Source organism: Lissotriton helveticus, chromosome 1_1, assembly GCF_964261635.1.
Source record: "Lissotriton helveticus chromosome 1_1, aLisHel1.1, whole genome shotgun sequence".
Classification (NCBI taxonomy): Eukaryota; Metazoa; Chordata; class Amphibia; order Caudata; family Salamandridae; genus Lissotriton; species Lissotriton helveticus.
Genome location: NC_136057.1, coordinates 1,628,274,338 through 1,628,291,429, shown reverse-complemented (window position 1 = coordinate 1,628,291,429; position 17,092 = coordinate 1,628,274,338). Strand labels below are relative to the sequence as shown.

General features: G+C 44.4%; 1 protein-coding gene across 1 annotated transcript in view; it reads left to right on the top strand.

Moving 5' to 3' along the window:
* LOC144764805 (uncharacterized) overlaps positions 1-17,092 on the top strand; it is a 581,674-nt gene that overhangs the window by 395,699 nt on the left and 168,883 nt on the right. The window contains exons 9-10 of the mRNA XM_078650300.1: positions 9,596-9,668; positions 10,542-10,624. Of these exons, the coding sequence (XP_078506426.1) occupies positions 9,596-9,668; positions 10,542-10,624 (156 nt within the window). The remainder of the gene's footprint in view (positions 1-9,595; positions 9,669-10,541; positions 10,625-17,092) is intronic.

Here is a 17,092-nt window from a genome sequence, read left to right as displayed (position 1 = left end):
ATTCCAATCGAAGCCCATGTTAGATGTGAAGACATCTAACATGGGCTTCGATTGGAATTCCATAGAGCATATTATCAAGCGCATTATCGCCGCTTTATCGGCCGTTTTCGGCCGATAAAGCGGCGATAATTTTATCGCACAGGCTTGATAATATGCCCCTGTGTGTCTCCGATGCATCTTATCGCTGCTATTTTGTGTAATTGCAGAAGAGAGTAAAATAAAATAGTTCGGAACGTGAAAAGGGGGCAAAGTAGAGTACCCCTCACCCCCTAGGCCTTTTCAGGCGGTCCCAAAAGGATCAGTTTCTGCTTTCCTGAGAGATTATGGTATGAGTTCCATATACCACAATAATTTGCATTACAACATGCAAGATATCTATCTCCTATTACCAACTTTTGGAGATATTCGCGCTAAGCGCGAATATCTCCAAAAAGTAACACCTGCCCTGAGCAGTTCTTAGCCATGTTATCCAATGGGAGGTGGATAAAATGGCTAAGAGCATTAGCTCGGTAATGCATGAATATCGCTGACTTTTTAGCGATATTCATGCATTGCGGCCGTTTATTATCGCATTTGCGATAAACCTTGATAATAGCAAGGTTTATCTTCGATAATTTCTGACGATGCTTAGCGGTAAAAAATTCGTTGGTAAGCATCGTTAGCGATAAATATCGCTTAACTTTGGTAATATGCACCAACGTCTGTTAACGTTCGATTCGAAGGAAATGAGGAAGTGTTGAAAAACATTGTTTGCGCCATCTTGCCTTTTTTGAAATGCCACACTTTTGTCGTGCACGGCAGCCATTTTAGATGCCTTGACCAGACCCACTCTCTGCACGCTGTCGATTCGTAGCATGGCTCCCCACCCTCGCAAGCATCTTCCCCAGGCACTGGTCACCCCCGCTCTCTGTCTTATGCATGGGCAATAAACCTCCCCCCATCTGCGCTGCTCTTCCCTGAGAATCACACTCTGTGCCCGCCCGACACCTCCCTTTCGCCCTATTCACTACCGCACCCTCTGACACTCCTCTTCCTCTGTGTCCGATTGTCCAGGCTATCAGCTAGCCCTGCAGATGTAGTTTATGGCTCCAGCTGTAAAGAATCACCCCTCTTCAAAGGAGTTATAGTAGATCAAGGCCCACACCCGATGAGATCCGTCACACCACACGTGTTCCTACTATCTGAAAAACATCCTGTATTGTGATTGGGGAGGGGACCGAGCCTGAAGCGGAAGATTCCAGGAATGACTCTTTGTACATCAAAGTTTTTACAATTATGTGTCACATTAAAAATATATAGCACTCCAACAAAGTAGTAGGAATATAAAACTTTAATAACATATAAATATATACAACAAAACAAAAACAGTAAAAACATTTAAACAACGACGAGACCGTGGCAATTTCTTTTGAATTCCTGATGAGGACATGTTACTAGTTCTTTCAAATTATGAAAATTCAGAAGATGTTGCCTGGGGGTGGGTCGTCAGTAGCAGTCTGTTGTGCGAATAGTTCCAAGGCAGCAGAACGCGCTGAAATCTAGATGGCACGAAAGTGATGTCTAGTAAGTTGCCGCCCAGCAAATAACGGCGTGGGGCGCCGCGGGGGTGAGTGAGTCCAGTAGGCACCACAGCTATTCTTACCGGCATTGCAGAATTACTGCTGGGGACAATGCCTGTGCTGTAGCAGGGTCACAGCAGAAACAAAAAGGATTCTGTTGAAGATGTTGTTGGTTTTCAATTTGAAAACAGTTCTGGTGTCAACTGCTATGCTAATGTAGTGGTTAATGTTTTGTTTTCTCTAGAAAATGTAAAAAAGGGGGAGGCAGTCCAAAGTTCCGTTAAAAGGGCAAAGGAAAGGATCGGTGGTTTGAACTATCAGTCAAAAAGGGGAGGGGGTGCAACAATTTTTCCTACCGGGTCACACTGTGCTTTCACCGGAACTGAGGTCTGCAGGATTCTAGTAATTCAAAGTGAGGCTGGCGCCAGCATGGGAGCGGCGACGTCCCGCGGATACAGTTTCGTCACTCCACGGGCGATCATGGCAGTCATTCCCCATCGGGGGTCGGAGACTCCCGCGGCTCCTCTAGAATCTTCAAGGTCGTGGAGGACTACGGTGGTGGAGTCAACCAGTGACCGGGCCATTTCTTTATGCTGGGCCTGCTCTTGCCAGGTCGACCGCCATTTTGAGACTTCGGTAGCTACTGGCGATCGCGGGGTCAAATGAGCGGACGGGCTCCACCCTGCCGGGCGAGACGTTGCAGCATGGCCACAGTGGAAGAACCCTTTTCCGGGCGCCTGGAGCGCTGAGGGTGCAGCTGGGAAGCCTCCACCTGGGGAGGCGGGAGAGGCCTGTTCGCACCGTCTCTCCCTCCCAGTGCACCCCACGGCGTCTCGCTTGAGATTTGTTATGGCCGGACCAGGCGATGAGGACAAGGGGGGGGGGGGGTCGGAGGCATGTGCAAGACATCCCCCCCCAGTGTTGTCGCAGCCATTATTCAAGAAAGAAGAAGTGTCCCGTCCGTCTTCGGGCCGGGCTTCCGGTGGATGGCGGCCGGACGCCCCTGGCTCTGGCCCCATGAACGGGTTCCTTGGTTTATCGGCTGCAGCCGGATCCCGTCGGCCTCGGCCCCCCGACCGTTGGTGGCCGGACCGGAAGAGCATGTGGCGGGACTACCTGAAACTCTCAAGGGCCACCGCGGCCGGACTGGGAGAGAGAGGGGAGGGTCGAGGAGACATTCCCCCCCCTGCAACTCTTCAGCGTTGTAAAGGCAATCCCCTGGCCGGGTCCCGCTGGCCTCGGCCTCTCCTCCGGCTACACCCTACGTTAGGATCTCCTGGCCGAGGCGTGGCAGCAGGACCCGCCTTATATGGGCTGCTCCCGGCTGGGCGTAGCCGCAACCCTGCCCCACCTTGGAAGTTTCCAGAGTGGGGGCGGATGTTCTACTGACTTGCATTTTCCCTAGTCTATCGATTTTTTTGGCGTGGCAGGCGGTGGGACAGCGAGGGGTGATTTGGTTTCTCTTACTGTTTTTCTGGTCTCTCACCACTGGCATATTTTAACGTTTTCTTGTTTCTAGGACATTAATAGGTTTTATCATTACGTTATGTTATCGTTTCTTTGTTCGTTGTTTAATAAAAGTTCATGTTCATCAGTGGCCTACTGATTTTCGTTTTCCTATTCTTTTCTTTCCAGGTTGTTTCATGCTAAAGTTTCTGTTAACAGGATACAGTGATCACTTCGTTATTATTGCATATGTCCTTTTCACTAGGGGTGCTCTCTGGTCGGGCCAGATGACGTATCTCTAGTAAATGGTCCGGGTGAAACAGGTGCATCAATCAGTGGGGAGTAGATAGGCATGACAGATTACAACGGGGGAGAAAGGTCCGCATTACGTACCCTTTCACTATTTGCAAAGATTTTCCTACGTATATTTGCAAACAGGGAATACCTCCAAAAAGAACCAATTCCCAAACAGTCAATGTTTGGGGAAACAATCAATCAATGAGGAACGAAATAGGCACGACGTGTTAAAGGTTTGCGTTACCTACCCTTCACTATCTGCAAAGGGAGAGAGAATATTCCTATTCTTCCTCGTTTGCAGGCAGAGAAGATTCTTAAGAGAACCAACTTCGAACAATTCAATGCTCGATTCAAACAATCAACAAGGGGTACTGTGAACACAAATCAACGCCGCTTATGTACATACACATTGGTATTATCAACAGGTTGTTCCTAATGTTTCTATTTTAGGGAGGTCAAAAAGAGATCCCATTAGTGGCCTACTGATTTTGCTCGATTCCTTTTGTTTTTTTACACGATTTTTAGCTATCTGCAAAGACTAAACAGAGTATTGCGACTCTGTGCTTGTTTGTAAATAGAGAATGAACCAAAGAGAACAATCAATCAAATGGAGAGAGAAGCAGGCACGACGGATTACAACGGGGGCAAAGGCCTGCGTTAACTACCCTTCACTATCTGCAAAGAGAGAGTACTCCTAATAGAAATGAGGGGTGGGGGGCAGCATTCAAAGCAGATCAGTGTGCATAAACACGAAAATGTTTTTACTTACCACGTACTTGACATTCGACAGCTTATGATATTTGCTATTAAAAAACCATTGAAATTCACTGAAAAAACCATAGGTTATAGACCATATATAGTTAGGAATTAGCATTTAAAAAACCTTATTTTACTCACACAAAACCATTGAAATTCCATATATAGTTAGTTGCACTAACTATATATCGCGCACCCGCAATCCACTGCTGATCATGTCACATATTACATCATTCATGACATGGTCAGTGACATCACTGATGACATCACTGATGACATCTCAAATGACATCACTGATGACATCACTGATGACATCTCATTTGACATCATTCTTGTGCTAATACGATAAACCTCTTCAGACTCTAATATAACCTTAGATACACTCAGTGTATACAGACACTCACACACTGCCACTCATCCATGGAGTTACTCACACACCCAGTCAGTCATGCAAAGAAACAATCTCACCTCCATTTCTTCAACTATACAGTTAAACACACCTTACTTATTGAAACATATACTAACACATATTTACTCTCTTATACAATCCCTGATACAAGTTCACAATGATCGATACAACCACTCACTCATTCAGTGGCTCTCATGCATAGTTATTTATATATGCCAACTCTCACATGTACTGTGTTTTACATATGTACTTACTATGACATGTAGCATTGAGATATCCATTCACTCATCAATACACTCATGCACACAGTCAACTGCCCATGTAGCTGTTTCCACATGCACTCTTGAACTCATACACCTAGTGAATAAACTGCTCACACATCTATGCACAGTCACACACCTTCCAGCCACCCCCACACAAACTCAATCTCCCATAGAAATACTTGGGCAACCAATTAATAACACATATAGCCTCTCGTATAGCTAATGATCAACACATGCAGCAGTTTACATCACAACAGACATAATGATGCACAAATTAAGACAGTTTAGTCACTAACCCATGCATTCAGTGAGACACATTTAATCACTCACTCATACAGTCCGTCACGCACCTACTAAATTCTTCATCCAGACACTTATACATCCACTCATTCTTCAATATGTAAGACATATTTTAACTTTACAGAAACATACAGTCACTGGATGTTGTCATCAGTGATGTCATCAGTGATGTCATTTGAGATGTCATCAGTGATGTCATCAGTGATGTCACTGACCATGTCATGAATGATGTAATATGTGACATGATCAGCAGTGGATTGCGGGTGCGCGATATATAGTTAGTGCAACTAACTATATATGGAATTTCAATGGTTTTGTGTGAGTAAAATAAGGTTTTTTAAATGCTAATTCCTAACTATATATGGTCTATAACCTATGGTTTTTTCAGTGAATATATATATATATATATATATATATATATATATATATATATATATATATATATATTCAATCTTGCCAAACTTGTCCGATTTAAAGAAGGCGCTGACACCATGAATCTGAATCCAAACTCGATTTATTCGATCAGTATCTGCTTAGACGCGTTTCGGCGTTGCCGCCTTGTTTTTTTTTTTTTTTTTTTGTTCCTTTCAATTGAAAAGGGTCCTTGCAGCTCCTGCCTCGTCCCACCTCCAATTGTGGTTTGGCGCTGCACAGCAAACCGCAATGGAGAGTGGAAGATGAGCGGCCGACCAGCCCTCGCGCCTGGTATTGTGAGGAGTTGGAGTTGGGACGAGGCAGGAACTGCCAGCCATTGCTGCAAGAGATTTGTACTCATGGCTGAGAGGCATGTGTTCCTGAGAGAAGCCTGTCTGTCGATTGAATTCCAAGGACTTTGGATCAGGGCACTGCGAAAGTATTGCTAAGCAGTAGAGAGGATGGAGCACCACAAGCCTAAATGGAAGACTATTTTCAAGGTGAACTAAGAAAAGTATATGCCATCATTTTAAGAACTTGCACCATTTTGATTGTTTTGCGTGAAGAATATGAACATTAAAATGCTCACCGTGCAGACTGGTACATTTGTGTTTATAACATTTATCAGGATAGGCCAGTCTGCTAAAGGTGTACAAGGAGTGTTCCCTTCATGAATCATAAAGGCATAAATCAAACAGTCATCACGATGATACAGATTGATAAAGGCAGTACAGTGCTGAAACGCGTCTCTGTGAGTGACATAGTGGCATTTAAATAAAGAAAGGTGGTATACTCTCCATGGAGTGCAAGGACTCTTTTTAATTGAAAGGAGCAAGTTCCAAAAGTAGGGCGCTGACCGGTATCGTCCTACATTGCACCACCTGTGGTTTGGCACTGACTGGCAAACTGAAATGGACTTGATATATACATACATACACTGAAAAAAACAGTGGTTAAATTAATGTTAGTTATGTCAATGTCAGAGACAACATTAACATTCTGAACTAAAAAAAAAACCTCATTCACCGTTATAGCTAACAATAACTTGCCCCCCGCCATGCACTGCTTATGACCTTACACATTACATCACACTTTACATGCTCTGTCATTTAATATGACGGCCCTAATGTCATCTCAAATTACATCACTGATGACATCACTGAGGTAGAAGAATAGTGCCAGCAGATGCTCTGGGTTGCAGGAGACCTAGAAAAGGCATTCCATACAGTCGAGTGGAGCTACGTCTTGGAAGTACTAAGGGTTTTTGACATTTGCCCAAAATTCCATGACTGGATCTGAATGCTTTATATGAGCCCATATGTCCAAATTAGGATTGGCTCACTCCGCTCTGAGGGCTGGGAATTGGTATGGGGCAACTGCCAGGGATGACCACCGTCGCCCTTATTGTTTGCCCTCACAAGGAAATCCCTTTTAATCCGAGTTCACATAGACATGATTGGGTGGTTCATACCTGTGGGAGAGACGAGACACCTAGTTTTGCTCTATGCGGATGATGCGCTGTTTTTTCTCTGGAGGCCCATGGGGTCGCTTGGAAAGTGGCTGCGTATCTTTGATGACTTTCTGGTGGTCTCCGGACTACGATTAAATAGGAGAAAGTTGCTGCTGTTTCCACTCCCAGCAGGGCTCCTGTAGATAGCCTCCCAGACGTAGTTTTCCGAAGGAAGCTTAATAGATTTCACAATTTGGGTAATTTGCTCACTCAAGGAAGGCTCACTTGCAATATAACATGAGCTGATATTGGACTCTCTGAAATCCTCAGTTACCTTTTTGAACACCCTGCCGGTCTCACTCGTAGGCAGGATCACAATCTGCAAGAAGGTGCTTCTCTCACATTTTCTTCATACTATACAGCATGCCTTCTCCCCGCCTGGGTATTTGGAAAGCTGGACACCCTGATCACTACCTTCGTATGGGCGGGTGGGCAGGGTAGAGTATCCAGGACTATACTGATGAAACGTTATGAGGAGAGAGGGTTGGAGGTGCTGTGATTGGAATTATATTACTTTGCAGCAATGATTCAGCATGCAGCGCGATGGCTGGTGGAGGGAGACAATTGGGAAAAACGTTTACTGGTGAGATGTGTGGGTTTAGAGAACCTAGCAGTGTTAAAAATGGAAGGAACTGGAATGTCAACCGATCAGCCATTTGTGGTCATGTGACAGCCTGAGTGTGGTAACATCTGATTAACGTACTGCTTCGTAGGGCACCCCTTTCACAGGAAGCTTCCAGTATGGATACTTGTCCCTCTTCACCGTATGGAGGCCAGCATGACCTATCCAGCGTGAAAGAGTGGCTGTGATACCTGGGGTGACTTTTACCCAAATGAGATCTTTATCTACTTTGAGGACGGTCAAAGGGAGTTCGGTGTGGGACCTGGGCACTTTTTACAGTACGTGGGCTTGGCTGAGTTTCCCAGGCAGACATGGACTTGCCCGATGGCTCCTTTTGTGTCTGGTAGTCTGAGGGTGATGTTGATCCGTGCAACAGAGAGACACCTGATGTCTCTGTTATATAACGCCATGGGGCGGATGTGGCCATGGGACTCTGCGGGCTCAAGAGTCCTGGGATACGGATCTGGGAGATCCATTGACTGATAAGGATTGGGCAGGGTGTGCGCATTGACTGGGAAAGTTTCTGGTAACAGGCGGCTTAAGCTTGTCCACTTTAATTTTATTCATCGCACTTATATGGCTCAGTTAGAACTAAGCTGCTTATATCCTGACCAAGCTTCTTCAATGTAACTGATCGAACCTGAATTAACGCACATTTCTGATTGCTCAGTAACTGCAATTCCCCATCATTCCAATGTCATGCATTGCTTTACAAGTTGACTGCGATTCTCCTATTTACTGTACTATACCTTGTGTGTTGGGACGCGATTTGTTCCAATGAATGCTGTGAAGGTATCTATTTGCTGAATTCCTTGTGTACCTATGTTTCAACACCATGTTTAAATGATGTTGATGTGTTTGAATAAACAAATCTTTATAAAGTTATTTGCAAATCAAAAAACGCTCTTTATCTGGAAAAACAGTTCTAACTAGAACTACCTAGTAGATACTGCCACTGGGTAATTATATATAATAAAATGTAGACCTACAGGGAGCATAAATTCCATACTTATTTTTGATTCGTTCCAACCACTAGACTCTTTTTTTGCATGCACTGCAACCCTGGATTGTAGTGCAACATGTCAGTGGGTCGAAATATCTTCTTTTAACACTGAAGTCTATTCCATTCCTCATCCTCTGATGTCTTGAACAGATGGCACGTCTTGTACACCAGCTGATCCTTCTGGGGTCATTGATGTTATTCAGTCTGAGTATCTTGAAGGGGGAAAGAAGATCCTAGGCATATAAATAACCCCGTGTTAGTTACACAGTGCAACTATGGTTCATGGTATATTCATTAAGGGAAGAGTCATTGATATAGAAATAGGATCCCAACGCCTTGATTAAAGAATCTAGTCTATAGTCCATAGCAGAGGAAGTTTAACACATGTCGTAAATTTAACATAAACTGTGCAAATTCCAGGTTTCTTATGAATAAATAGGGTACATGATCACTTGTAAATAATGCATATCTGAATCCACTCTACTTCCTTTGCACTGCTGTTAATTACAAAGTGCTGGTTAAATTGCATGGAACCAATTATGGTAGGTTTATCCCCAAGACAGTACTGGAAGGCCACGCCATATTATTGGTATGTTTAACCACTAGAGGGAGGAGTGTGGCGATACATCACAGTAAGTTTCGGGTACAAGGACCCCTGGTGCCCAGTTTGTATTTGAAGGTGCACTATCTAAGGCTTTCATCAAGCCACTAAGTATATGGGTCATTTGCTAGTGCACCATTGAGTATAGAATTTTCATTGTGATCCAGGTCTCTGTGATCGGGAAATACCATGTTTTTATAAGACCTTCATAACAACCCCTTATAAAATCAATAGTTGAGCCACTGTCCCCTACAAACAACACTTGTGAATGGCTGTATTTAAGAATAAAGAGCAGAAACTAAAATTGTTAAACCAAAAAATAATAATGTGGCACTACACAAGAATGATTGTCTACGAAAGTTTGTTTATTTATTTGTTACTAAGCTAACTCTTTCCTTGGATTTCTTTTTTATAGAGTCATCGTTTTTAACACCAACACATTTCAGTCCACGCAAGAGTGAAAACAGCTCTTTTCCGAATTTTCAAAAGTAAGAGGCTGTGGACTTATTTCTGTTTAATTGAACACTTGGTTACCTATTTTCTGATTATTTGGATACATTACATTTGATTTGGTCCATATGAGTGGACACACTTCAGCGGAAGGCTAGGGAACAAACCTGGGCTCCTACTTTGGCTAGCATTCATCTCCACATGGGCCTAACTTTATTTTCGATCACTCCAGGGGCCATCCAGTTCAGGATCAGCCCACACCTACTTGACTACAGAATGTTCTTTATAAGAATACAAATAGTTACTTCCAATCCTTGCACCTTACAAAAGGGCTGATGAATGTGTCCTTCAGTGAAAGCTCTCTTACAAGCTCCAGCATGCCATCCTTCAGCTACTCTCTCTTGGCCTTTTCTCCAGGCCATAAAGTGTTTAGACTTTACCAGTCACTATCTGTGGTGCAAATAATGCCAAACACTTAACTTGGAGAAAAATTAATTCATGAAGAGAGTTAATCTCTAAACTCCAATATCTTATTGAGATGTATAACCTGAATATTCTATTTAGGTGCTACATGAATCAATGTCACTTTGACTGAAGGAAACCTTTATTTTTAGCTCAATATGATAACCCTCATAAAACCTAAAGGTATAACAATAGTCATAAAATTAGAACACGTTAATGATAGCAGGATCTGTTAACAGTCATTCCTATTGAGTTATCACTGTACATAGTACAAGATCATACATACATGAATTTGGCACCAACTTAAAATTACACCTTTGAGCAGCTCTTCTCTACTTACTCACCTAGTGCAATCTTAAAGTTGACAGGATCACATACTACTTTCTGTTACCACTCATATCGTTATGTTAAAGTGTCGCAATCTCACTTTGTCTTGTTTTCTTGTTTAGAACTAAAATGGAACAAAGGCTAAATAGTCCGACTGGTCGAGTATCACCTGCCGAGAACACAAAACCTAACCCATGGAAACATGGTAAGTATGGGTGTGAAAGCGCTAGAAATCCATAGAAGTAATTTAGCAGTGAATTTAACTGTCTTATGTACAATAAGTGTTTTTCTTCTGAGAAATTTACTATAACTACATAAGTCTATCAGACTTATTCAACCAAAATAGTCTACGATCGATATGCGAGTATTTCTCATTGACTGACTGCAGATACTTTTTCCCTATCGTTCTAACATTATCAGGGTTACTAGTAATGGGGTGGGTTCCAAGAGTTAGCATTTGCTACTGGACGTCAACATTAAGACGAGGGAGCAGCATTAAAAGCCTTTGAAGATGTGACTAACCATGGCAGAAGCCACTTCTTAAATATACAGAGCACCTATTTAAAAATAAATGCTGATTACCTACTGGGAATCCAAAAATGAGCACATTGCAGCATGAATTCAGTATAGTCTGGCCCCTTCCAAAAGGAAAACTTAACCGAAATTTGGGAAGTACAGAAATAGAAATATGCTTTTTTTACGGAACAATAATTTTAGTCTTGCTACACTAAAGTTTTTTTTTTAATTACCGGCTTCATGTAAGAAGAGGGTCTTTCAACGCTGTGCTGTTTTTTGCCTTCCAAGGGTTTATCCATTGAAGAGAGAAAACTATTCTCTGCCAAGTCCATAATTAACAATAATCAAAAGCATTCTACAATCTTATTTTGTTTGATGTCTCCTGGCATATTGAGGTCCTTTGCAACTTCATTTACTGGATGGACCTTCTAAAGCATTTATATTAAATTATTTGCTCTACAAAGAGATGTTTCAGGTATATCTGCTTACTTATTTCTCTTTACTTAGGGTAGGCATATTTGTGAAGTGTCCTGCTGCAGAAGAAAGAAGGTGGCATATGATTTTCATGCAATATTTCTAGCTTGCCTTCCAGTTCTTGCCCTCTTACTTGAAGGGAAATCTAGAGAAGAAAAGAATGCGAAATAGCACAGACACCATTTCTCTTGGCAATCTGCTCAACCAATCAAGCTTATTAGTGCTAATGAAGGACACCACCTGTTGACCATTCAAGAGCATCTAAGTTGAAGGGAAAACAACTTTGCCTTTGTTGACTCGATCAAGGTTGTAGCATTCATTGATATCGAGGCATCTTCTTACACCTCCATGTCGCTACAATTAAAGTATATCCATTCACCATCACATCACCATGGATGGCGTTTATATTCTGCTTCACTTTCACTAAAAGTCTACATTGCTTTATGATCACAGAAGAAGGCCCTCTTCAGCAGCTGCAGCAGTCACAGAATGTTATGGGTGTACGGGATACCTCTTTTCCTGATTATTCCACGACCCATATTCACTATATCTGAGCATGTACCACAGACTCTGCTGATGCCAGCACATCCTGGCATTTCTCAAGTTTTGGGGGGGCAGGAGGTGGAGTTTCTACCTGAGGTCAATAAAGGATTATGCTCTGGATTTACGCAAGAATTACAGCACAAAATATTTGTAGACTTAATCCTATTGGAGTTATAAAGACATGTCTGATTTGCACATCACAGAGGACCAACAGTCCTTTCTATCTCAAGATAGTTGAGAACAAGTACAGTAGGCCATCATCTCAACCTTCTACTCCAGGCAGCTCAAACCACCACCTACCTCCACCACCTAATTTACCACAGCTATTTTGTCACTCAGACCACACCGATTGGGACCAAGATAGTCTCTATAATACCCGAGACTCATATTATGATACTGTCTTAAAGTGGGAAAGTGATGACCCTTGGAAAGATTATCAGGTTGACCCAGGCAACGTTGGCTTGAATCCCTACCCTGTTCAGGCCTCCCCACCTAACGATACCACAGCCTATCATGCAGTCATAGAGAGAGTGGCACAGAACCACAAGCTGACCAATATCTCTGCATGGTCGGAAGCATGCTTATGACCAGTGCAGACAACATTAAAGATGCCGTGAAGGTTAGGGTTGTCACTCCTCGGATTGAGAAAAATTGACAGCCCCTAATGGCCCAGTCTTATAATAAGAGCTGGTTGTGGAAGGAAATGTGATATTGAATGCAAACATCTGGTCTGCATTTGACACTGCTAATATTGTCTTGCGAGAAATTAACCACTGCATTCAATTAAGGATCCATGCCTGACTCGGAGTCTTGGGTTTCAGACTTGATTTGTAGCATCATCTGATCAGTGTCCTTTTTGATGGAAAGGATTTGTTCAGCCCCATGTCGACACAATGCTATAAAAATGAATTGCTACTGTTTAAAATGCAAAAACGTTGCCTTCAGTTGCCCCACCCACAGTCAAAGGGTGATGGATTATGAATGAACAAGTCAGTGATATTTGCTGATGCTACTCCACTTTTGCCAATACCATACGCCTTGAGGAAAATGTGGGATGTGTCAATGAGTGTCATTCTAGTGGTATCATTGTGGGCAAGGCAACTTTGGTACTCATTGCTAGTGGTGATGGATGTGCATATGCATGAAAAATTACCATGAGGCTGATGTCCTGTATCCAGACAGTTGAATCTAGCAGTTTGGCACTCAGTTACAATTTGGTTACTTGAAAATCCCAGAGGAATGGTTGGTAAGCCTGCTTGAGGCATGCAAACCCACCAGGCTGGTCTGCAAGGCTGCCAAGTGGGAAGGATGTGTTCACTGATGCATTGGTAATAGACTCTTCAATAACCTCAGTTCAGGATATCATTTGTAATTTACTGAAATCCGGACTAGAATACATTTCCATCCATCTACACCTGCACTCTACAATGAGAACAGGCAGTGCTTTATTTGAGCCAGTGGTTGCAGCTGGGGCCCACCGGCGCTCATTTTTAGGAAACTGTATTTATTTTTCCTCATCAGTCGGAGAGTCTAAAACACACAAAGGAGAAAAGAAAAGGAGAAATGCAGAAAATATGTGACAGAGGGAGAAAGCAGAAATCTGCAAACTGAATTTAAGGGGCTGGGCGAGTCAGTCGTAAATTAAAGACATGAGGTGTAATTAAGATTTCACGGTTTGTTTTTCAAGACACTGACGTACAATAGCTATGGATGTGGGCTTGTGAGCAACACTTTGGGACTTGGCACTTCGTCTTTTACAAATAAAGCATTGAGAATAAGCAGCATGTGTTTCTTTTAAAGATAGTTGTCATACTCACAGAGGACCTTGGAAGGGTGATTCCACCAAGGATGCCTTCATACCCAACTTGGAATCTCAATGTCATTCCCTAAAGGTTAATGGGTCCTTCCTTTAAATGCTGCATGACTGTAATGTGCAGTTATTGTCACAGAAGATAGCATTTCTGGCTCCTATCACATCTCTTCAGAGAATCCGTATGTTGAGCATTAACTACAGAGTAATCATTTACTAAAGTACACAAATGCTTTTGAGGACAACCCCAAAAGTCCTACCTACTGTGGTTTCCCTTTTCATGTCAAACATTCAATTTGCCCATCTTTTCCCCACTCTGTGGCAGAAAGGGCTTTACACATTCAAGATCTCAAGAGGGCAATCCTATTTTGTATAGCTGGAACTAATTCCATTTGCAAGAGAAAACAAATATTCACTTTTGCTAAGCCTCACTTGGGAAAGCATATGTTTGAAGCATGTGTGGCTGTTGATACACATGCTGTGCATACTCCTGCCATCTATTGTTGGACCTGGATGTGTGCAAGTTTTCTTTGTTAAAGCATTCTTTCAAGTCATTGTGACTCCTCCTCTTGCTGGTAATGCTCATGGACAACAACTCCATTGTTAGATTGTTTTATTTCTGCCGTCTGGTTCGGATGTGTTCTCTTGTGTTCTGGTTTAACACCACCGCAGTGCTCTTTTCAGTCCACATGGGTTCCTTACCTCCGTGTTATTGTAATCAATTGCATCTCCCTTTCTTCCTGCTCTTGGGTCGATGTTTGTGACGTCGCTCAAACGTGGTTCAGATCATCCGGGGCCTCGACCGTTGGGCCCTACTCCTGTCTGTTTGTCGCATATCTCCCCCATGCTTAGACTGTGATGTAACAGATGCCATTCTGTTATTGTCCTCGCTGCCAAGCACAGTATCTGTGCACTGATCTCATCACATCTGCAATGTGTGTCTTTTGCTGAGCATCACAAAGCCGCTTGTGATGTTTACAGGTCTTTTTGGAGCAAAAGGAGCGGCAGAGGCCATTGAGATTGGCATCTCATGATGTCGCGTAGGAGCAAAGACGGCGCACAGGATCAGTTCGGTCCAGAAAACATCAAGGTGGCGCACCATCCACAGCCCTCGGCAGCAGAAGAGAAAGTCTTTACCCAGAGAACAGCTCTGACTCCGATTTGGAGCTTGAGGACCTTCCACCAGCTCAGCAGGTAATGAGTATGATGCCCCTCACCATCGCTCTACAGCAGAGCAGCCTGAACAAAGGGGCATCCAGCCACTCTGGAACACCAGAGACAAGCCACCTGGTCACCACTGCCTTCAGACCATGGTCATCAACAACCACAATCTTTGAATGTACCACCCAGCTCTGGCTCTGTGCGACAGAAATCAGTGAGGCAGCCCACTTCGGTGCCCCACATACCGGCACCGGCTTGACTATCTGCGTCTATCACTTACGCCGCTGCACTGACCCTACCATGGGTGCTGAAATCTAAGCCATCTTGTGAGCTTAAACACTCGGCGTCAGCCAGCAAGACCGACCTCCGCTCTGGCACTCTGTAACAGATTCCCCACAAATTAGAAGAAGAGATCGTTCCCTGGCAAAGACACTTGGCCATTCATTCTCACACGGCCCAGACCCTCACCTGCCCTTCGGGATCTGCAGCTGCTCAACCCTCTAAACGTCCATCGTGGGAGGCCTTGGATATTACAACCCCACCAAAGCAGTGCATGAAGGCAGACAAGGCTACTATCCCCATACCTATCACACATACATCACCCCACCCTTTTCTTCAACCCTCCCCTTTCCTGGGCATGGCCTAACAAGATGACTGGCAGGACCGCCTGCATCCTTCATAATCCTGCCACCCGAATGCTGTGTAGACGCAGTGGAGCAGTGCACCTTGCGATTTGGAGCACCTGCTGCTTGCAGTTTGACGGAGGAGTGACCAGGGAGACTGGGACTGGTGGTGCTGAGACTGACACTGGGACAGCAATGTTGAATGGGCCTACTGTGAGTTAGGCGGGCTGGAATAAGCTTTGACAGCCTGAGTTACAAGGAGGGGGTAATAATGAAATCCTGTGCAGGAGGCAGCTAGTCTCCATGGAGTAGGTTGGGCGCAGCTGGCCCAGAGGATGGGGCGGCTGGGTCCTGCCCTCCAAGCTTGGGAGTGGCGGAGGCCAGTAGCAGGAGAGAGCCAGCCGCTGGACTGCGCATGGCTGTAGCAGGGCTGGTGCTCCGTCTTTGATGGCTCCCCGAGATTGAGGCGCCCAGGGCAGGGAGCATCCCGCCAAGCTGCGTTGAAAGGGTAAATGCCTGATTCTGGTTGGTATCCATGCCTGAGGCCTTGCTGCACCGGGCCCCAGAGTACCAGAGGAGAGCTTCTGCTGCATGCTCTGGGCCATCACTGACTGGGCTACAGCTGGGCTTTTGGATTGTGCTGGGGCTTTTGGCAGCAGCTGTGAGCCCAGAGTTTCCCTGGGGATAGCCTAAGATGGGCTTGGCAGGGCAAGGATACGGAGGTGCTTCTTTTGTGGTTAGGGGACTTCAGCGGTATACTAACTAGAGAACATGATAGACTGCTCCCGTCCCCTCGTTTGGGCACGAAACCCTGTATGGCAACCGGTTTCAAAGTGGTGATGACGCCTGGTGCTCGCTCCTGACAATGCACTACTTGTACACATGCCACACAGCACATTTAGCAGCCTGGATAGGGTGCTAGTGGCCGGGATCCCCCTTGCCAAGGAGATGATTGTGTCACATTTGACTAGGTTCTCGTCCGATCACTCCCCTGTTAGTTGTACACTGAAGTTGGATGTGGTGGGCAAGGAGGCACTGTCTCCGGCGCTAACTGAATATTTAGTGGAATGCAAACAAATGATGGATGGAATGCTGAATAAATCATACATTCACCCTTAGTCAAGAGATCTGGATTAAATCCATTGGTCTTTTGCTCCCCAATTTACACCCAGCCATATGCAAATCAGTCTTGATCCTGTTCCTCATGGGGACAGTCCAGCCCGATCTGCCAAGCCAGGTCCTTGGACTGGAAACTAGCATCCTCGGACCGGTTTCGGGGTATTACCCCACATCAGCCAGGTTAGCTTGAATCCAGTGGCACAGTAACCAAGAGACCCAGATCTGGGCATACCGATCCCACTTAGGGATTCAAGCTAGCCTGGCTGATGAGGGTGATACCCCAAAACCAGTCCCAGGATGCTTGTTTCTGGCCCAGGAAGGACTTGGCTTAGCAGTTCGGGCTGGACTGTTTCCATGAGGAAGAGGGTCAAGACTGATTTGTATATGGCTGGGTCCAAATTGGGATGGCGTGGTGAGCAAAAGAACA